General features: G+C 29.1%; 1 protein-coding gene across 2 annotated transcripts in view; it reads left to right on the top strand.

Annotated features, from left to right (window-relative positions):
- raskol (Ras GTPase-activating protein raskol) overlaps positions 1-24,425 on the top strand; it is a 666,892-nt gene that overhangs the window by 342,522 nt on the left and 299,945 nt on the right. For both annotated transcript variants that reach the window (XM_075370951.1, XM_075370952.1), the window contains exon 3: positions 17,148-17,228. In XM_075370951.1, the coding sequence (XP_075227066.1) occupies positions 17,148-17,228 (81 nt within the window). The remainder of the gene's footprint in view (positions 1-17,147; positions 17,229-24,425) is intronic.

The raw sequence follows: 24,425 nt of genomic DNA, 5'->3' as shown, positions 1-24,425 counted from the left end.
TCATATAATCTATATTAATTCATCAATTTTTAGTTTCCCTAAACAATTACTTGTTAAATGGCTTATCTCCCATTTCCTATCAACACCTTTCTTAACCAAAATTCCATGGCCACTCATAACAATTCGAGAAATCGATGGTATGAGGTGATGCTTTTTTTTTAGAATGAATAGCTTACTGTATTTTTACACATCTGCTGACCATTTTCGGTCATAAATAAATCAGATTCTAAAACCATAAGATATCATCAGATACTGTCAGTTACCAGCAGATTCTAAATCATATGCAAACACATAATATACAACATATACAGGGTGTCCTTTAAAGGTGAGGCCAAACTCTTGGAAGTGATTCTACTTAACATACTGAAGAAAAAATGTCCAGTGAACGTAGATCCGAAAACGCATATTTTTATGTCTGTCAGCCATTTTGTAATTTTTTTAAGAAAAAGATTTTTCAAGAAAGGTTGTAGATAACGCAATAAAATTTTGTACTTTATTTTAAACTAACATTTTTTAATAGGAAAATGAATAACGATGTTCTTCGTTGACAAATTTCAAAATGGCGGTCGTTTCAATTTTTCAATCTTAAGTATCTTAGGAATTACTAGATTTATGAAATAGTGTCGTTATAATAAAAATTATGAAGTATTTATTTGTGAACAAAACGACACGTTCGTCGTAAAAATCCGACAAAAAATAACAAAGTTATTGCAAAAAGTATGCCTAAACCGATGTGGAGGCCATCTTGTTTTTTATTATCGTGATTAAATGATTTAGTTATCAAGTGAGTCACGATAATAATAAAAAAACAAGATGGTCGCCATATCGGTTTAGACCTACGTTTTCCAATAACTCTATTCTTTCTCGTCGGGTTTTTAAGAATAAGGTGTCGTTTTGTTTACAAAGACATATTTCATAATTTTTATTATACAACACTACTTCATAAATCTAATAATTTCTAAGATATTTAAGATTGGAAAATTGACCGCCATATTTTGTCAACGAAGAGTATCGTTATTTATTTTCCTATTAAAAAATGTTAGTTTAAAATAAAGTACAAAATTTTATTGCGTTATATCCAACCGTTCTTGAAAAATCAATTTTTTTTAAAGACAAAATGGCGGACAGAGAAAAATATGTGTTTTCGGATCTATGTTCAGTGGACATTCTTTCTTCAGTATGTTAAGTATAATCACTTCCTAAAGTTTGGCCTCGTCTTTATTGGACACTCTGTCTATATATATATAATTTTAAACAACAGCTTACCAAATTCCGGTTTAATTTCCTCGAGCGCTTTCGGCTATTCTGCCATCTTCAAGAGGAATTTAATTATGATTAAAATTATAAAACTACCATAATTGAATTATATATGTAACAATTGATCGTCATTTTATTATTCGTCAAAAATTAAAGTTTAAGTCTAAGTGATTCCGTCCGTATTGTAATAGTTTCTCAATTGCTATTGTTGTTGTTTCATAACATTTGAGTAATTTAGCGGATGCCACTTAGACTTAAACTGTAACTTTTTACGAATAATAAAATGTCAATAAATTGTTATATATATATATATATATATATATATATATATATATATATAAAACAATTATGGCAGTTTTAAAATAATAATCATAATCGTATTCCTCTTGAAGATGGCAAAATAGCCGAAAGCGCTCGAGGAAATTAAACCGGAATTTGGTAAGCTGATTTTTTAAAATTATATATATAATAGTTACACCAAACGGTGCCATGTTTGAAAAACTAAATTTAAAGTATATATACATATTTATATAAATGATAATTTTAAATATATATTTATTCTTATATTCCAAGTTACTGCGTAAAAGCACAAAACATGATATCAATAGTACTCTGCAGAGATGTCAAGGCATCTGTGGGCAGTCTGCCGTGTAATTGTGAATGTACTGATAAATTTGTAGTCAGACTCAGGCCGACCACTCCTGAGACGTGTGGTTAATTGAAGCCGAACCACTAAAGAACACCGGTATCCACAGTCTACCATTCAAATCCATATAAAAGCAACAAGGACTCGAACCTTAGAATTCTCTACTTCGAAAATCAACTGATTTTGCGATGATGAATGCATATTTTAAAGGTGCTTCAAATAAAGATCAGTATCATTTTATCTTCGCACCTTATAAAAACATACTTTATACTTGATGCTTTACTTATTACAATACTATTAATGTTTATTAGTTTACGATCATATGTATTTATATGAAATGTAGCCTACGCTTAATAAACATAAATACTTATATGAAATATTTATTAATATTTAATACTTCTTTGTAGTAGTTGGAACTAGAGAACTGTTATTATTTAGTAAGATTTATTTCTCCTCATTCACTGTAATTGCCGTTGATTGGTCTTCCCTTCCATCCACCGATCAACAGATGTCAGTAAAAGTAAATGACCTTATGTAAGCTTATTACGTCTCTCCTTGTCTTTTTAAACTATGGTTTTATGATTGTTCTATGGAAATTAAATTTCATCCAATCGTAAAATGGTGTACGAATTTGCATTCAGTATGTGTCTATTTTACTATATTCGGTTTACATTTAAGCCGAATTTTAATATTATTTAAATTTCAATGTATTGAAGTGGATTAACCGGAATTCAAATCAAGGACTTTCCATATTAAAGGCGTTCTTTTCCTGTTTAGCCTCCAGGAATTACCGTTCAGGTATTACTTCAGAGGATGAATGAGGATGATGTATGAGTGTAAATGAAGTGTAGTCTTGTACATTCTCAGTTCGACCATTCCTGAGATGTGTGGTTAATTGAAACCCAACCACCAAAGAACACCGGTATCCACGATCTAGTATTCAAATCCGTGCAACTCTCAAACGCTGGAATTCTCGACTTCCAAATCAGCTGATTTGGGAAGACGCGTTCACCACTAAACCAATCCGGTGGTCTGGATAATAATAACTGGAAAGGTTTATAGTTACATCTTTTGATTTTCTTTTAAAATTTCCGTTTTTTCCAATAAAAAGGTTTATAATTAATAATAAAAACTCACATGTAATTTCTGAAGTTTTTATGTAATTTATTAAAGTAATATAATTAAATAAAATTATATAATTTTCTCCTCTGATTCTTCAAGTTACAAGTTATATATAGCTTATTTTGATCTCGTAAGGCAAATTTTTTTGTTATAAATCATTTCATAGATTTTCCAAAATTTTAAGTGTATTAGATATAACTAGATTTTAGACACTACTGAACGGAAGAAAGTATATTTTATAAAAAAAAAAACATTTTTAGAATTTGCTTCTTAAGAATTGAGATAACAAATAATTTCAGATCCGATGTAACGATTGTATGAACTGTTGTTACTGCTGGTACTTTAACTATATAGTTTTACTCGTACAAATACATACATCTACATTACGTCCCACATAAATCAGTAAAGTTAAATATTGTCGAACTTAATATTGTTAAATTAATTTTTAATCGTTCTTAAATATAACAGATCTTTTTGTTTAAGGCCGGAAAAGTTTGGAAAACTACTGGTTAGAAAGGAAAATAAATAAATGTTATATTAGTAGCATTTTAAATCATTAAATTCTAAAAACCTTGTCATCTTTTAAATCTTAAATACGATATTAAACATATTTTAAAAGATAACAAAATTATTATGTTCGAGTAATATTAGTCACCCTTGAGTTGTGTAACATGTGAGAAACGTCTGTGAAGGGTTTCAAAAACTTAATGACTACCAGATGAACCATAAATAAAAGTTCTTAATGTTTAAAGAAGGGAATAAAAATCAGTTTTTATGAAAGGTTTATGTTTTTATTTATTAGGTAGAATTTTAGGGTAGCTAATGTATTATTATTTTTCAGTACTACTATTTTATTTTTGAACGAATTTTAATGGTATTAGAGGATAAATAGGGAATTGTTTTTTGTTCTCCATAACTCACTAGATATTGTAGTTTTAGTGAATTTTTACATCATCATCTTTATACGTGTATTTTTTTCCAAAAAAATTACAATAAAATTGTATACCGTCCGGTAAGTCTCTCGCAGATATTACTTCTTCCGCTCAAAAAACAAAAATCTCTGTAATATAAATAAATTTTTTTTTAACAAAATGAAACGGATATAAAAAAAGGTAAGACATTTCTATTATCAAAATCTGTTAATTTAGGATTTTGTTTAAAAAAAAATACATGTTAAATATTTGTAATCGACAATATATACACAATAATAAACAATAAAAAATGTTTAAGCGTTCCATACAATAAGCAAAAAATAGAAAAAAATGTTGCAAAACTCTTACCGGTCCGATTTCATTTATTAAACAACGAAATCGGGCCGATAAGAGTATTGTAACATTTTTTATTTATTTTTTGCTTATTATATGGAACGCTTAAACATTGTTTATATATTATTGTATATTTATTGTCGCTTAGATATATTTAAAATTTTTTTTTTTTTAAATAAAATTCTAAATTAATAACAGATTTTGATAATAGAAATGTGTAGTGTCTTACCTTTTTTGATAACAATATTATTTTGTTAAAAACAATTTTTATTTGTATTACAGAGGTTTTTGTTTTTTGAGCGGAAAAAATTATTTCTGCGGGACTCTTACCGTACGGTTTACAATTTCATTGTAATTTTGGATATCACTACGTTTTGTTAGATTATTCTTTTATTTTTTTTTTAGAATTACTGATTGTTATCTTGTGGAGTTAATAAAATTTATTGTCTTTCTAGAAGAAACATAGATTTTTGAATTTCTCGGCCAATCTTTTTGTCGATAGTCATATCATTCACTTCATACCATATTTTTCCTTTTTTAATAAAACTAGTACAATGACCATCACGAATCGATGATCCGTGATCTAATATTGCAGTTATTACTTTGTAAGTGTAACCCTCGATTTTTATCGTATCCGTGGACACACTTTTTATATTATTATTATTATTATTATTATTATTATTATTATTATTATTATTACATGAACTTTTTTTTATTTCTTCATCAATTAGTTCAAATATTAGTTCTAATTGTAGAATAAAAATTTTACCAATCGAATTTATTTCTGTTTTATGTAACAAATCTTTGTTGCCACATTTGTAACACTTTTCTACTATTCGTGTTTTTTCTGTTATATTAGCAGCTATAATCTCTTGTAAACTAACATTACTTTTATTATTTTTTTAATGATGTGATGGGAATTAAAAAAATTGTTTAATCTTCAGTACTTTCATTTATATAAGAGCTTTATTATTAAAACAAGCTGTAGTAATTTTTTTTTAATTTTATTACTTTAAGTACATTATCAAGTTTTTGTACGCTACCTAGTACTATCAACTACTGTTAACGAGCGGCGCAATTCATAAACCCACCTTTTTGAGGAAAAAGTGACATATTCGAGTCCCGCGGTTCATCAAATGGAAGAAAAAACGTTGTCTAACAAAATTCGAGGTATTTTTTGAAATTATTCTTTATTACTGGTCTAACTGAACTGAAATATAATGTTTTCATGCTTATTTTTTATTTTTTCCCCCATTTTCATTTCATTTTTAGGTTAGGTCATGTTTAGAATTGGTAAAATAGTTCGTTGACTTCGCCGTGCCGTTCTGCGAACTCTTACCGGCGAAGTTATAACGAACTTCTTAATGATTTTCTTGACTAAAATTCTGTAATTTTATTTTAAATTAACAGATATAACATAAAAATTGACTTATAATTTTGAAAATGATTAATATATTTAAAATGCAAGAACATTTCAAATAAGGAAAGTGTGCATTGTATTTTTTAAACATTTATTTTTTTGTTAATTTATTTTATTTTCATAACTTTGATAAATTTTTATTTTATAATAATAATGAATTGTATGATTTTTAAACATTTTTATCACGGAATTAATCAATTTTTTCAAAGTGTACAGTTATTTTTTATTAGAAAACAGTTCCCCTTATAAAACACCAAGGATATACTGCCTGGAAGGTTAGGCATCATCAACATCCTCAACACGAGAATTTAATACGGTCAGACCTAAAGAAAAGGGATGGGTGGTGAGAAAGGACGAAGTAGTTTACAGTCTTGCCCAGAATTTAATTTACTTACTTGCTCAAGTCTTAATGCTATGAGCATACAAATCAAAGTTTGTGTTTGGTTTCATCAATTAGTCCTTTCCATCTCTTCTTGCCTGCCGTCTGTCCGTCTTTAGATTTACTTCCATCTTTCTTCAACTTATCAATTCACATCAGTTTTGATCATCCCAAAACGGTTTGTTTCATTTTGTCTTTTCTATCCATTTATCCTATATTCTGTTTTTCTTATCCGATTAGGTTAGACCAGACTCCTACTCAATCCAATATTCTACTTTTGATTCTGGAATTATGTTAAGATTCTCTGCACAGCTCTCTAAATTCTCGCTTTCTTCTTCGCTATTTATAACTTTCTTACAATGGCTTATAAATTTTATTCTCAATAATAATTTAATTATTTTTCATCCTTTTTTAATAAGATCCAAGTTGCTACAAAATGCAATCGACGTGGTAATGATGTAAATTGTTAATGCTTGGTTGAAAATGTAAATTTTTAGTTCTGTTGATAAAAATTTTTTATGCAGTAATTGCTATTTAAATATTTATTTGCACTCCTAACAAATGCATAAGATCTCTACATTTCATCAATTTATTGTTAAGATACTTAAATGCATCCATAATCCAAAACCAGTATTCTTATTTTTACCGTCTCAGTCGTACGTAAACCAATTGCCATTCGAATTTAGATTCATTGAACCTTTTCTCCCTGACCTGATATCCACTCCTAATCGTGAAACCTAATAAGTAATACTACATTTCATACATTTACTGAATGTCCAAAAAAAAAAAGATTTTCTATAGCTTAATAATTTAAACTAAGTAGCATATATTAAAAAGTTTATATTACCGCGCAGTCAAGATTTTTTTTTTATTTTAAGATTTCGAGCGTATGTTAATAAGGTTGAATAACAAAACTGTGTAGATGACCGTTTAATGCATTCTATGTAGCCATTATTTGAATAATAAGTCTCCCATGCCAATCCTACTAAGAAAATAATGTTTAACATATCATTACTTTCTAAGAAAGCAAATCTGATTTGCAAGTTTATTCCTTGTATTATAAAAAGTATATTTGGAATTCTTCACCGTAGATAGATACGGATATTAAGAATTCATTGTGTGATCTCACTAATTCCGTGAAACCAATTTATCCATGATTGCAACTGTCCTTATCCTGCAAGGTCCTTATCCTTATCTCCATAGGTTGGCCATTTTGAATTTTTTTTTTTTTTTTAACCTCCGGGTCCACAGTTAAGTATTACTTCAGATGATGAGATGAATGAATTGTAGCGTTTGTGAAAATGCCATGTCTGACCGGGATTCGAACCCGTGACCTCCTGGTTTAAGACCGAGACGCTACTACTTGCACCACGAAGGCCGGCTCGAAATAAATTTTGGAACATTGTAACATAACCCCTAATTATCCATTCTTTCTTTCACCGTCTAGTCCCTCCTTCTACTTCATAGTCGCAGTTACTGCGATCTGTGTAAGAAAGCGTTTGATTGGTTCGAAGCGGCAAACGATACGGGTGGTAGATAATTGGTTGGGTGAGAGGATGGAGTAGAGGGTTACGCATACGTGAATGGCATTCTAACAGAGTTCAGTGGGAGGAGAAATAAAATGTAATGTTTCCTTTTAACATTACGTGTTCTTTCTTTATTCTTGTTTACTTTTGTTGTGTTATTAAATTAAATGACTTCGGGATTCTAAGAATCCAAATATATAGATCAATTTGTTACATCGTTTTTTAGGTAAGCAGTACGTTTTTTTTTTTTTTTTTTTTTTTTTTTGTTTTTTTTTTGTTAGACCATTCTGAATTAAAAAAGACGATTTTTCTCAATAATATTTCGCTATAGAATTTTAATAATTGCAGTATGGTAATTAAATAGATTTTTACAAATCACTTTCCTTTCCCCGAAATTTTTGTTTTTTATGGGGTTATTAATATTACTTACGACATAATACTTGTACATATTCTTAACTATACGGTTCAATAAGTTAAAAATATAGAAAATTTATGGAGTAACAAAAAAGTGAAAATTTAGCAGGGATGCTAACCTTCATTTAAAAATTAAATAACCTCATTTAAATAGCTCAATTTTTTTGTTACTCGTTAGCTCAGGTTGCATGCCTGCCATATTTTTACTTTTTTGTTACTCTTAATTAAATGAATTTTCTAATGTTCTCTTGTTAGGCAGTCTTGCGCCAGCCGTCAATGATTGAATATGTATTAATACAATAGTGGTGTATATAATGTTATTACAAGTTCAAATGTTATAATAGCAATTTAAAAAAGAATAAAAAGCCTTTTAGTGATATTGATTTAACTGTAATTAGTAATTATAGTAAGTAAAAAAAAAAAAAAAAAAAAAAAAAAAAATTGGATTCGTTTTCATAATCATCTTGTCAGAGAAGTAGCGATACATATAAACCAAAAAAAATCGAATTAATTAAATTATTGAATTTGGACTACTTTAGACATTTAATATTATAACTGAGCAGTTTATTTATTGCTCTGTTGAATATTTAGCCATCCGTTGTATAGATTGTTCTTTCAAGAGAGGTTGATCTTAACCAGAACTCTACCCTGTTTGTATTAGAATTATTTGTCTTTTTCTGAAGTTCTCTGATTGAAGATTGTCCTTTCTTATTACTCACCTATTTTTTTTTTATTTCCCATTTTGCACTCCTTTAACATCGATCGGTCTTCAATAAGTTCAAGTTGAGGATGCCAAGACCTGTAAACATCCTTTGTGTAATGGACAAAAAGCATTGACTCACAGCTTCCGCAATCGTTTGTATGATATTTAGTAAGAATTTATCCACGGAATCTTTCTTGTACAGGTTCTACATAGAGTTCGAAATAAAAGAAAACATCAGGTAGTACGGTAATCGTATCTCTTTAATTATTCACGCCATCTGAATGTATTACATTTACTATTTTGTCAACAAGAATTAAAAATATTTTATTTCAATTTCTTAATTATATTATAAATATTTTAAAAAATGAACGATAAATCTGATGTACCATTAACGCCATTCAACTATTAGCAGTAGCCGGCCTCTGTGGTACGAGTGGTAGCGTCTCGGCCTTTCATCCGGAGATCTCGAGTTCGAATCTCGGTCAGGCATGGAATTTTCACAAGCTTCTTGTCATTAATCTTAATCTCATCCTCTAAAACAATACTTAACGGTGGTCCCGGAGATTAAAAAAAACCTATTAACAGTAACTGATTTTATTTTTATTATATATATATATATATATATATATATATCGTGTGTAATTAATATTTAATTAAAGCTATTGTTACTTTGATATGGTGTTTAGTTGACATCACAATTGAGTATTAGTTGGCCTAAATCTAGATAAAACAAACTGTTGAAATGTAATATTTAGGATAATAGCCTGTCACTTAGCAATATTATTATGTACTTGTATATTTTTCGAGTAGTATATTTATTTTATTACGTGTACCTAAACTTCAGTGATTTGTAGGTGTTTTTCTTTAAGCGCTCGCTCGCGAGTATTCGTGGTATCTTTACGGAATAACGTTTTTTTAGATGTATTTTTAATAGGTTTTTTATGATGTAAAGTGTATTATTTATTCAGGAAATAATGCAGTGAGGAGTTTTTTCTCATTTCTACCCTTGCGTGCTGTTATTCCAGATTACTCTTTCTAATTTAGTGTTCACTTACTTATATCGTAATATCAATTTTTTAAAACTGTACTAAAATTATACGTGTAAAATTATTTCAAATAATGATAGTATAATAATTAGACTTATCTCACTATATTTAAAAATTAGTTATACATATTCATGTACTTAAACTCTTTGTGTATATTTCTATTTGAAGGTCGTTGTATCCATTTTAGATAAGAGTATTTAATGTTGGCTTTAACTGAAAATTTACTTATACGTGCTTCGTTATTTATGAAGAAACTTCTATATTTTAACAAGAATGAATAATGTTTGTTAAGGAGAAACGATCGACGTTGTGCAGCTGTTATTAAAATGGTTGACTACATAACTAGTGTATCTGTATTTTAAATTGTAATGAAGACAACTAATGATTGTTTACTGAAATTTAAAGTTTAGTTTTTTGAGAAGGAATAAATAATTATTTTAAAACTATTTTGTTATTTACTTAACGATAAAAAAAGGATTATGATTTTGTTCACTGTATTACACGAACTAACGATTCCACTGTTCATTTATTTATAATTTTCCTTTTATCTGTCATTATTTCTTGGTTTCTAACACTAAAGTTTAACCTTTAATTTTTAATTTGTATATCATATTTTCCTTATCATACGTGTTTATGTACTTGTTTTATTAATTATCTTCCTTTATATTATTTATAATTGGAATGAAATTTCTGTTCATTAATTTTAGCATAAATTTATTCTGTCAACAGTGAATCTCATCTCGTATTTTACGTTAAAATACGTTGTTTAGGGATGTGTCAGTACAACTTATGAAAATCATGTGAACATCACTGTTGTGTGTATGTGTTCAGTATTTAATATAACTATTTTAGTTTCAGCTAAAATAATGTATATAATATAAGATCCCCGTGGTGGAGTGGTAGCGACGCGGCTTTTCATCCGGAGGTCCCGGTTCGAGTACCGCTTTGTCATTTTTCATACGCTACAAAATTCCATCTCTTTATCCCACAGACGAGCTTAGCTTATGTGGCGAAATCACCAAGCAAAAAAAAAAAATATATGAATCACTCTTATCAGTTTCCGTGAATTTTTATATCAAGATTTTTGCTCCCAAAATTTACTGATAATTTGTTTATAAATTTTTCCATACAGAATATTTCATCAAGAATAGACACTATTTCGAAAGGTGATTTCAGAGCTAAAAATAAAGAAAAAATGTACATCCAAAAATGAATTTTTTGTTAACTTACGGTTGCCGAAATATTTCAGTCTTAACTTTGGTGTGTATGTAATATAACACATTTAAAGTTTAAATGAAACAAGGATATACTAGTTTTTTTTTTGATAATTTCTATAAGGTAGTATTTTTTATATTCTTACAATAGATAACTTATTATTGTACAAAATATAAATGTAAGTTATTTCTGAACATTAAAAAAGAATTTTTAAATTAAAAAAAAAATTGATGTGGACAGCACATGACTTTCTTGTTCGCCTATTAAATTACATATACATATTTTTTGATGCACTTCATTTAAACTTACTTCTTTTGAAAGCGGAATACGATCTTCAAATTCTTTAATAAAAAATTTCTTTTTTTTCATATATATATATATATATATATATATATATATATATATATATATTTACTATTATTACTGAAATGCTATTTATTTTAAAACCTTTTTACAATCACAGATTTATTAATAAATCAATATATTTGAATTTAAAAAAAAGGAAATGAAGAGTGTGTTTCGAACCGATGTGCCTTCCCCTTATAAGATATTTCATTAATAAAAATTTTATTTGGCTGTAACTCTGGCATAAATGAAAATAAGTACCACTTATGATATATCGTTGAAAAGCTCTCAATGGGGGATTTATTACTGCAGTTAAGAAAAAGTCCAAAATCTAAACTTTTTTTGGGGCTTTTTTTTTAACACTTTTGGTTTAGTCGATTGCAAACAAAAGAGGAGGTGCACAACTAGATGTTACAAAAGTCCTAAATACAAAATTTCAACATTCTACGGCTAATCGTTCTTGAATAATGCGAGATAAAAGCATACGTACATACAGACGTCACGCCGAAACTAGTCAAAATGGATTCAGGGATGGTCAAAATGGATATTTCCGTTGAAATCGGAAAACCGAAATTTTTCGCGATCACAATACAAGGAAGTAAAAAAAAGAACTCTATTTCACCATTCTTAATTCCTATTATAAATTGTTAAAATTACTAAAAAAAAAGTTAATTGTAACAATAATAGAAATTTCAAATAAATGTTAACACAACTTATTATTAGTTTTCTTCAGTTAGTTTCGTTTTAGATTAAAATTGATTCTTATTGTAGATCTCTTGTTGTCTAGACTTTATTAAATTAAATAACTACTAGCCAGTTTAATAGCAAACATAATCGAATAAATAAATTAATTGAGCCTTCTTTATCATGATACTTATCAACATAAACTATGTTATAGTTTATGTTGAAATAAAAGAGTATTTTATAGCGGATAGAATTATTTTATAAATATTATAATTACTATTAGCGGTACTATTCATCAGGTGGCCTCAATAAAAAAATACTATGATCACAACTTGTTAATTTTATCTTACCACTTAAGTGAGCGGTAGAATGAAATATATTACTGGTAAGTCGAATCATATTTTCATGATCTAAATTACTGTTTATGATCCTCTATTTATTTCGTATTATTACTTATTCTTCACTTAAATTGAACGATTATGGTTTAAGACTTTTTTTTGGTACGTACGAGTATGTACTAAATTAAACAATAATAAATTTTATTGGCGCAACGAAACTTATGTAATTCCTATTTTATTGCAATTAAAGTAGGAAAATAGTTTTGAACAAATATTACGATTGGTTGGGGGAACTGACCAATAGGATGATTAACCAATAGTAACAGTGTAATTATTAGACTGGACTAATATTTTTACTATTATTACACTTTAAATAGTGACATAAGAATGTTTTCATTTCCTTCTGCCTTATTTTACATCTTAATGTAATATCAGTCATATATAAATTAATTACGTATTATTTCCTTTTTTAATCATTAATTTTTTGCTTTTCTGTATGTTACTGTATCCATACTTTTAATTATTTTATTTTGGTGCACCAAATTTATCGTATAAATTATGTTATGAGATTTATTCTAGTAATAATGTTTTCTTTTCTCTTTAATTACTTAACTGATTTGATTTTTTTTATTCCTTTCTGATTTGTGTTACATTTTTAACATTATCATATTAAAAATACTTATTCATGTGTTGGTGTTTAAGAATCTGTAATCTTTGTAGAAAGAATGGTCACTTATTATTAAAAGAAATAGTAGTATCCACATATATCAAACGAAACGACAAAGCATTATTTTCCTATTTAGCCTCCGGAACCACCGTCAGGTATTATTTCAGAGTATGAATGAGGATGATATGTATGAGTGTAAATGAAGTGTAGTCTTGTACAGTCTCAGTTCGATCATTCCTGAAATGTATGGTTAATTGAAACCCAACCACCAAAGAACACCGGTATCCTCGATCTAATATTCAAATTCGTATAAAAGTAACTGCTTTTACTAGGATTTGATTGCTGGAACTCTCGACTTCGAAATCAGCTGATTTGCGATGACGAGTTCACCACTAGACCAACCCGGTGAGTTTGAACAACAGCTGTTCTAGGGTAACTCAACGTTAGATAGTTCCATCGTTCAAATCCTATTAAAAACAGTTACTTTTATACGGATTTGAATATTAGATCGTGGATACCGGTGTTCTTTGGTGGTTGAGTTTTTTAATTAACCACACATTCAGGAATGATCGAACTGAGACTGTGCAAGACTACACTTCATTTACACTCATACATATCATTCTCATTCATTCTCTGAACGGCAATTAGGAAAGTAATACCCGGACGGTAAACAGGAAAAAATAGAAAAAAAGAAGGGTTACTCAATGTAATATTTTGGCTTATGAGATAGAGCGCTATATGCTTCCATTGGAATTTTTAATAAATTATCAAACTACTAACAAAATGTTCCCACTTATTTATTTAAAATACAAATAGAATAATTTGATTTTTTTATACGAGTTTTTTAAAAATATTTTGAGGTATTAAAAAATTAAATATATTTAATTTAATATTTAAGCCCAGCTTAAACGGAAGGAATTATATATTTTGTAGTAGAGTGAGTGGTGAACCAAGTAGCTTTTATAAGAAAATAATGATTAGAATCGTCTTGTTTTACGTAAGTAAATTTAATTATACATCTTAAATTAAGTTAATTATTTAAAAAATGATTTTTTAACCTTTTAAATATTTTTTTTTGCATCCCGTTCCACGTGTATATAAAAATGTGTTCGTTTAATTTTCACTAATGCCATCTGAATTGTGAATTATTTTTTATATTTACTAACTTCATGTATTTATCGTAACATTATTTCAAGTGGTTATATTTTAAATAATTAACATATTACAGCTTATTTGTGATTCTTCTCTGATCAGTCTTATCTCAGTTTCCCATGATCCATCCCGGCAAAGGCTGGGATAGTTTCTATATATTTTTTTAAATTTTATCCGTGAAATTGCATATTTATCTATATAATGTTCCTTTAATTATTATGTACTAATCAGAACAAACGATTTATTTCTTCATTTACTGAACCTTAACATAGATTTTTATTTTTCCCATAATAATTTTTACTGTACGTTTCCTTTTATTAAATTTATCAGCTTTGTATGTTTGCCAATCAATTTAAATTTCCATCGTTTCAAAATGTACTACCCAAAAAAATATGTTTGTTTTTCAATTTTTGGTAATCTTATTAATTTAGTTTATAGTTGTGTGAATTTTTTTCAAATTCAAATATGCCCACCGAACTGGTCTAGTGGTTAACTCGCCGGAAATCAGTTGTTTAACAGCCAATTTTCGAATTGAAAATGTTGAACTTGGAATGTTCTGAGATTTAAATCCTGGTAAAGGTTAGTTGCTTTTATACGGATTTGAATATTAGGCAGTTCGGATAACGCTATACCTTAGTGGTTGGGGTTCAGTTAACAACCATACTTTTCAGGTAAGGTTGGTCTTAAGTTTCTACATGACTACACCTTACTTACAAGTCAGTATCACCTCTATTGGGCCATGAGGTGTTGCTTATTGTTCACTACATGAACAGATTGCATCGTACACATTTGGAAAATAAAAAATTTCAAAAAAACGCTAAATTAAAAGAAGTAATAACAATAAAGGAAATTATGATTATTATATGATCTGATAATTATAATTATTTTTTTAATAGTGAAATTTATAACACGTTTAATTTTAAAATTTATTTAAAAACCAGCAGACCTCACAATGCTTCGCTATTATTATATATAACCAGATTTTTTTTTTTTGTCTTCAGTTATTTGACTGGTTTGATGCAGCTCTCCAAGATTCCCCATCTAGTGCTAGTCGTTTCATTTCAGTATTCCCTCTACATCCTACATCCCTAACAATTTGTTTTACACATTCCAAACGTGGCCTGCCTACACAATGCTTCCCTTCTACCTGTCCTTCCAATATTATAGCGACTATTCCAGGATGCCTTAGTATGTGGCCTATAAGTCTGTCTCTTCTTTTAACTATATTTTTCCAAATGCTTCTTTCTTCATCTATTTGCCGCAGTACCTCTTTATTTGCCACTTTATCCACCCATCTGATTTTTAACATTCTCCTATAGCACAACATTTCAAAAGCTTCTAATATTTTCTTCTCAGATACTCCGATCGTCCAAGTTTCACTTCCATATAAAGCAACACTCCAAACATATACTTTCAAAAATCTTTTCCTGACATTTAAATTAATTTTTGATGTAAACAAATTATATTTCTTACTGAAGGCTCGATTAGCTTGTGCTATTCGGCATTTTGTATCGCTCCTGCTTCGTCCATCTTTAGTAATTCTACTTCCCAAATAACAAAATTCTTCTACCTCCGTAATCTTTTCTCCTCCTATTTTCACATTCAGTGGTCCATCTTTGTTATTTCTACTACATTTCATTACTTTTGTTTTGTTCTTGTTTATTTTCATGCGATAGTTCTTGCGTAGGACTTCATCTATGCCGTTCATTGTTTCTTCTAAATCCTTTTTACTCTCGGCTAGAATTACTATATCATCAGCAAATCGTAGCATCTTTATCTTTTTACCTTGTACTGTTACTCCGAATCTAAACTGTTCTTTAACATCATTAACTGCTAGTTCCATGTAAAGATTAAAAAGTAACGGTGATAGGGAACATCCTTGTCGAACTCCCTTTCTTATTACGGCTTCTTTCTTATGTTCTTCAATTGTTACTGTTGCTGTTTGGTTCCTGTACATGTTAGCAATGTTCTTCTATCTCTGTATTTGAACCCTAATTATTTTTAAATGCTGAACATTTTATTCCAGTCTACGTTATCGAATGCCTTTTCTAGGTCTATAAACGCCAAGTATGTCGGTTTATACAGATTAAATGAACACAATTGAAAGTTTGATAAAACTTTAACAAAATAAACATTACGGAACTTCACAAAATTTAACCTTTCCCTTTTCCCCTTTACTCGTTCTCGCTTTCCTTTTTTCCATTTTAATTTTTACCATATCTCTTTCCGAATTTTCCCCTTTTATTTACCTCTTTCCCTTTCCTTCCCTCATTTCTCTTTTCCTTATTTCCCCTTTTCCTATTTTTCTCCTTTCCTTTTCCTCGTTTTCCCCTTATCTTTTTAACTTTTACCATTTTTATCTTTTCCAATTTTTCTTTATTTCCCTTTCTCCCTTTTTCCGTGGGTAAATCGGTCCAGAAGTTTATTAGAGTATAGCGGACAATAATATCGGAAATATTGAAATGGAATCGTAAAATATTGAGTATAGCTTGTGTTACTTTTACGGCCGACAGGGAGCGCTGTTTTTTTTAAAAAAAAGTATGTTTTTACCTGTCACAAGTGTGACATCTTAGGTATATAAAAACACGCGCGTGTTCGAATGCAACGTTGTATCAAAATTTCAAAGAAATCGGTGAAGGATTTTCGGAAATTTAAGATTTTGAACAAACGAACATTTACATTTTTATTTATATAGAATTTTCGTGTTTTTTGTAGAACTGTTTATTTAAGATAATGAATGAAATTAAATTTTATTTAAAAAAAAAAATTAGCAACGCGAAATTTTTTGAGTTTGTAGTAAGTACTGTAAACTTTCATTTGTTGTCGGGCTGGAACGTTGAACTTCCTAAATATTCATTATATATTTTAATCGTTGTAACTTCTATAGATAAATATTACATTTATGATTAAGTTACATTTTTAAGTGTAATATAGCATTCATTTAATTAATATAATTTTTTTTTTATAGGTGAGTCAAAATCGTTGTCACTTCCAAGGGCATTTGGTTCAAACAATGTTAATATTGATAATGGATCGGACAGTGATGAAGGTAACAACTAATATATTATTCATGTTTTTAATTATTAATTATTTAAACTGTTTGATAAGTTGTCACCCATATATAGGTTAAGTGTTATTTTTCATAATTATTTTTTATTTATTCTTGCAAAGTTTATCTTTGTATAACCGCCCTTTATGTTATTAAGATTATGAAACTAAATGTTTCATACCTTTTTTTTAAAACTACACTAAATACATTTTTTTTTTATCTTCAGTCATTTGACTGGTTTGATGCAGCTCTCCAAGATTTCCTATCTACTGATAGTCGTTTCATTTCGGTATACCCCTTACATCCTACATCCCTAATAATTTTTTTTACATAAATAAAATTAAAATATACTAGATTATGGATACCGGTATTGTTTGGTGGTTGGATTTAAATTAACCACACGTCTCTGGCGTAGTCGGCCTGAGTTTGTTCTACAAATTTACCGGTACAGTTGCATTACACTGATAAGTCGATAATGATTTTAATTGTTGATACTACTATAAATAAAAGATTTAAAAAAAATTAAAATAATTAGTAAAATACATATTCACGTCTCAATTAATTTATTGAAATGTTTTTTTTTAATTTTATAATGAAATTTATTAATCATAGTATAAAATCTCTCTTGTGTTTTAATATCTAAATAATTTAAAAAATAATGAAACGTTTGCATTATATTTTTAACCAGTTTTAAAAAATAATTTTTTCAATTCAACTCCTGTGCTTTTATTTGCGTGTTAAAGACTTAAATGCACCATTTTTTTTTTAGCACTTTTTTCCGGTAGGTCAATACTACATTTTTTTGAGATATTCTGGATGATTTATTTTTTCATATAAACAGAACTGTTAATTTAAACTGTTATTTTTAAGTAATGATGAAATTTTTTAGTAATGAATTAAATTTTAATCAGTTAAAATATTGGACTAAAATTTTATAATAACTATTTGTCTGACTAAATATTCATAATTTTATATTTTTCGATGAAGATTATTGTTTTAGAAAAAAATTTTTTTATTATTTCACTATACACGTAATATTTTACTAATACTATATTTTCTAAACCCGTGAAACAAAAATCTGTTGTTACTTTATAAATTATAAATACGTTCATTATGTTATTTTATACACCCGCCCTTCAGTTGTTATTAAAATCTGTATTTCTATTTCAAAAGCTTATTTTCTAGTTAAACTGTAACTAAAACCTGTGTATCAATAACTTACTTTCTAGTTAAACACATTTCAATTTCCTGGAATATGTACGTTCTGTAATTAATATGTAGCAAAAACGTTTTGCCATTAACTCACAATTGAGCCACAAGATGTCACCACATGCAGTTCATACAAGGTCCAATTGTTTGAAATCACTTTATTGCTTAAGCAGAATGCTCTCTTGATAAAAGAATCAAATTCGCTTACTTTGTCAAACTAAAGTAGCCTTTATTGTCATGTACAATGAACAGTTCAAGTCAATCTATGCAAAAGTAATTTACAGAATAAATCGGTTATATTTATTTAAATTTAATTTTATGATAGAAATGTGTTTAGCATGACATCGAAAAAAAAATTTAATCCTGGCAGAGTGGAAGCGTTTTGCCTTTCATTCGAAGGTTCGAGTCCCGGTCAGGCGTCATATTTTTCATACGCGACAATTTTCTTTTCGGGATAATTAACCATAGCAGTCGATGCCCGTATATCTCATTAAAAAAAACCGGCAAACAATAGAATAACATTCCTCGCCCACGCCATAGGGTTTTTAATATTAAAGATCTAATAGTATTTAGTATACAATTGCCAAAAATATAAAAATGCTCATTAGAAAAATTTGGGTCTGATTTGACCCTCACTTTAAGAAATGACTGTACCTTAAAAACTATGCAGTATGAAGAATATAATTGAGGAAAAACACAAAATTCATTATAAAGAAATATTTGGGTTCTATTTTTTGTTCTCCTTTTGTTGGATAGCTACCTCATACAACATTTCTATATCAGCCATAACTTGAAAAACAGATAATGTTCAAAAATTATTTTTTTAAAAAATGAATTCTTAAGTCAGGCAAGGACGGAACCAGCAAATGAATTTTAGGGGGGGGGCATTGTGGTCAAGGGGTCACAGTTTACTGCTCCCATCTGATTGCGTTGGGTGTATAATATTTCATATACTTTTATTGCATGTACTATATTCTGAACTATTTTTAAACTGGAAAAATCGTTTAACCAATCTTTAATATTGCTGTAAAAGAGGCAAAAAGGAACGGTTTCGGCAAAACCAAAAAAGTGCATAGGTTTCATCAATTGTATTTCGATTTATAAAAATTAATTTGTAAGTTATTAGAAGTAACCCTCAAGGGGACTCCAGAAGTTAAGTTAACTTTAAGCTCGGATTTTATTGTTCTAACAACTTAATCAAAATTATCGTGCAAACAGTTAAAATTGTTTAATAATATGAGATAAAAAAATAATAAGTTGAAAATTTAAATTGAATGAATTTTACATGTTAATTTCAATATTTACAATTAATCCGTTACAATCCAAAATTTCACAAATTTTATTTCATAGAATAAATAATACAATAATTTGTTTATAAAATTCATCTCGATGATTACGCATCTTAGCGTATCGATCGATAAAGCGATCTATATCAATTTGCATGTTGTTGAGAAAATGAATTGTAGAGAAAATGACGTCCTCAGGAACGGTCGAACTAAGACTGTACAAGACTACATTTCACTTACACTCATACATATCATCCTCTGAAGTATTATCTGAACGGTAGTTATCGGAGGCGAAACAGGAGAAAAAATAAAGAAAAGAGCAAATGACGTCAGGGTCTTTTAATTGTCTATTAAGAAAAAATATATATTGACTTTATTACAGAGTTACAATTTGCAACTGGTTATTTTGACATTACAGTATTTGGTAAAACGTTTCAGTTCTTTCAACTGATTTTTCAAAATGCAAGGCCTTGGGGTCTTTGGGAGGCCATGGCTCCCTTGGATTCGCCCCTGAAGTCAGCTCCCACGGGACTCAATTTATTTTTTTAATTTTCTACGTCGATTACATTAGTACAATATATTGATTGATTTTCAATTTTGAGAAAAAAATTTAAAAAGATTTATATTTAAGTACAGGCTCCTTGTTTTGGAGGAGAAAGTTTATTTATCGGAGTAATTATTTATTTCACGATGTTGACCTGATTTGGTGCTGTGTTATTCAACAAGGGTAAAAAATATAGCCCGTTACTGTCATTTTCCTTTGTCTGATTCGGTCAAAAATCAGGTCAGAGCCTAGAATGTAACGAGATATTTTTATCAAATTTCACCTATTTTAGTCCAGCAGTTTACGAGATATGAGGCTAAACTACAATTTATAGAACAATTTAGATTCGGAGTAAAAGTACAAGGTGAAAAGATAAAGATGCTACGATTTGCTGATGATGTAGTAATTCTAGCCGAGAGTAAAAAGGATTTAGAAGAAACAATGAACGGCATAGATGAAGTCCTACGCAAGAACTATCGCGTGAAAATAAACAAGAACAAAACAAAAGTAATGAAATGTAGTAGAAATAACAAAGATGGACCGCTGAATGTGAAAATAGGAGGAGAAAATATTATGGAGGTAGAAGAATTTTGTTATTTGGGAAGTAGAATTACTAAAGATGGACGAAGCAGGAGCGATATAAAATGCCGAATAGCACAAGCGAAACGAGCCTTCAGTAAGAAATATAATTTGTTTACATCAAAAATTAATTTAAATGCCAGAAAAAGATTTTTGAAAGTATATGTTTGGAGCGTCGCTTTATATGGAAGTGAAACTTGGACGATCGGAGTATATGAGAAGAAAATATTAGAAGTTTTTAAAATGCGGTGCTATAGGAGAATGTTAAAAATCAGACGGGTGGATAAAGTGACAAATGAAGAGGTATTGCGGCAAATAGATGAAGAAAGAAGCGTTTGGAAAAATATAGTTAAAAGAAGAGACAGACTTATAGGCCACATACTAAGGCATCCTGGAATAGTAGCTTTAATATTGGAAGGACAGGTAGAAGGGAAAAATTGTGTAGGCAGGCCACGTTTGGAATGTGTAAAACAAATTGTTAGGGATGTAGGATGTAGAGGGTATACTGAAATGAAACGACTAACGACTAGCACTAGATAGGGAATCTTGGAGAGCTGCATCAAACCAGTCAATTGACTGAAGACAAAAAAAAAGAGGCTAAACTGTTTAAAAATAATATACAATATTTCCATACCGTTAAATTCGATCGGTTTAAAACTTTAGAAATTTAAATAACTTAATAAATATTTCAATTGTTCTTACGCTTAGCTTTTTACGACTACGTCATAGAAGCGAAAAAATAAAGTTTGGCCAATATCTATACCTTTTCTTTATAGCTATGTGCTTAAGCAGCAATTATTACCGGGAAAATAAAAATTATAGTCAATTTCTTAAATAAAATAAGAATTTCCCTTTCCGAATATGAATTGTGTGTTACACATCCCTCGAAAAATATTGTAAACACCTCGAAACAATGAATTTAATTGCCAGTTTTTTTAATATTTATCAACATTAAATGGCTTGATGCATACCCGACCGGAGCAGCTCTCGGAGTGGCTCTTGGCTATGTCTGGAAACTGGAATAATTTTTCAATATTTGCAAGAACAGTTATCAGAATAAAAGAAGATGAGGCAAGACGACTGTGATACTGAGGGGTGTAGTTTATAGTAGCGCTGGGCGGACAGCCCCGTTCCTGAGGGCTCACATGCCCTGGTGTGTGGTTTCCCGTGATGGAGCGGGGACTCCTGGAGTCCGTTAGGTGCGAAAGACCGAGACCCGGCCGGTGGTGTGGGTTCCCGGATACACTTTGGCGGCTTCGGCTCCTGCGCCGTCGGTTTGAGGCTGGCAAAAGGAAAGACCTAAACCCGGTCTCCGGCGGGGGGGCTGGGAACGGCATAGCCGGGCCTGGTTCTTACGTTGGAGATTAGAGGCAAGCAATTAAAAGATCCGGAAAGGACACGTCCCCGACTCGAGTGTACTTAATTGGATGTCCGGCTCGGGGATGTAGGAAAAAAAAACATTAAGTGGCTTATATTCTACGTAAATACTAGGAATCGACCTTGTAACGTTTATAAATTATATTAAACGATAGGTTTTCAAATATTCTTCGATGTAATAATTTGTACTGTATCTTTAATACAATATTAAAGGAACCACTAAATTTCTAAGGGTTTTTGACATATCTAAGGTTATACATATTTTGTACGCTTTATATTTGTAGCCACCGCATATAATTCGATTATTTCATTTACATATGTACTAGTTTTCTATACGGTTTGTTGGCTCAAGTATTGTATTTACATACATATATGGTATGTATCGACTGGTTTTTTTTATGTGTTTACATTATTTGATACTATAGGACAGTTGTTTATTATATCACGACGTTTATTATCAGGAATATTAGCTGTTGTCTGGATTAAAGAAGGGGAATTTAAAAACCTTGTTCCCAATTCTTTTTAACATACATACGTATAACTTAAACACAAAACATATGTGGTTATTTTTATATCTAAATAGTCTGTTCATAAGCTAAATTTAATGCGAACAATATGTTCTAAATCAATCTTTTTTTGTAATTTATATTATATTCTATATTTTTAATTTAATTATTATTTTTTGTTTAAATCAGCGCGGGAAAATCCGATTATGATATCATAAGTTACAATATATAAAAACAGCTATTTTTCCTGTGTATAAAAATGAATAACCTATAATTTCGACTCATGTTTATCGATCATATTTTTTGCTAATAACTTTTCGTCCACGATTTCTTTTTTAATTTTATTTATTTACATTTAATATTATTAATTTTTGAATTGATTTCAAATATTGTTTCTTGAATTGCATTTTGTTTTCTCATATTTTTACTTATAATTAGTCTAAGAGTTATAATAGTTTATTTGTATCTTATTTTGTACATTAATTATAACGAGAAATAGGTTATGCGCGTAACCTAAATAAAGCGCGCGCGCAAGCGCACTAATATTATTTATGTTTATTCATATTATAAGATTTTCTTATAAATAGGCTATAAATGTTTTACCTTTAACTTTCATGTTACCATCCAATTTTTTTTTTTATGATTATTTTTATGGATTTTTACAGGGATTTACTTTTACACTCATCTAATAAAAATTGTTTCATATAAAACTTAATATTTTTTACTTTTTTGGTTTAAAACGTACTCGTAAAATTTACTTACTAGTAAACTTTTTAAGCATTATAAACAAATAACAGTTGAAACGTGATGATAAAAAATTATTTATAATAATATTTACATTAGTTAATTAATATATTTTACAATGTAAATTAATTCACTAGTTTTCGTATTGTTAGTGTGCGTGTGCGCGTGATTTATATAGGTTACGTGCATAACCTATATTTTCATAACATTTAATGTAAACATAATATACAAATAATAAACTGCTATAACTCTTAGACTAAACATAAGTAAAAATATCATAAAAACAAAATTCAATTCAAGTTCAAAAATTAATAAACAATAATAACTGAATCAAATATATTGGTAGTTAGATAATGACAATTGTTTACAATAAAAATAGTAATTCTACAGATTATGATTTGCAATAACATGGAATACAGATGGGAAGGTATTATGGCCTTTCGTATAAATTGTTATTTTTAAATTATTTCTTTTAGGAAAGATAGTAGGTTTTCATAATAGTACATATGCAACGAGCGTATAATGAAAGCCACTAATGCATTAGTGCGAAGTAAGTTACAACACGAGCCACGGCGAGGGTCATAAACTTCGTAAGAGTGCATTAATGGCCTTAAGAGGCATTAATGGCCTAGAGCGTTGCATACCGTATTTTTTCTACGGCTAAAAAAATATTGGAATTATTGATTTAAATCAATGGTAGAATATATTGGTTACAGAATATTTAAAAAAACTTTTCAGAAAAATACATAAACAATACATTTCTGTAGCAATGTGTTATTATTTTACTCATACGTTTTTTTTTCTTTCTCTTTAATATCGATCGGTGTTCACATTTCTTCCTCAGCTTTTTTTTTTTGTCTTCAGCCATTTGACTGGTTTGATGCAGCTCTCCAAGATTCCCTATCTAGTGCTAGTCGTTTCATTTCAGTATACCCTCTACATCCTACATCCC

This window comes from Lycorma delicatula, chromosome 7 (assembly GCF_047948215.1).
Source record: "Lycorma delicatula isolate Av1 chromosome 7, ASM4794821v1, whole genome shotgun sequence".
NCBI classification, from domain to species: domain Eukaryota; kingdom Metazoa; phylum Arthropoda; class Insecta; order Hemiptera; family Fulgoridae; genus Lycorma; species Lycorma delicatula.
Note: the sequence above shows the minus strand (reverse complement) of the source record. Positions and strands in the feature narration are given on the sequence as shown.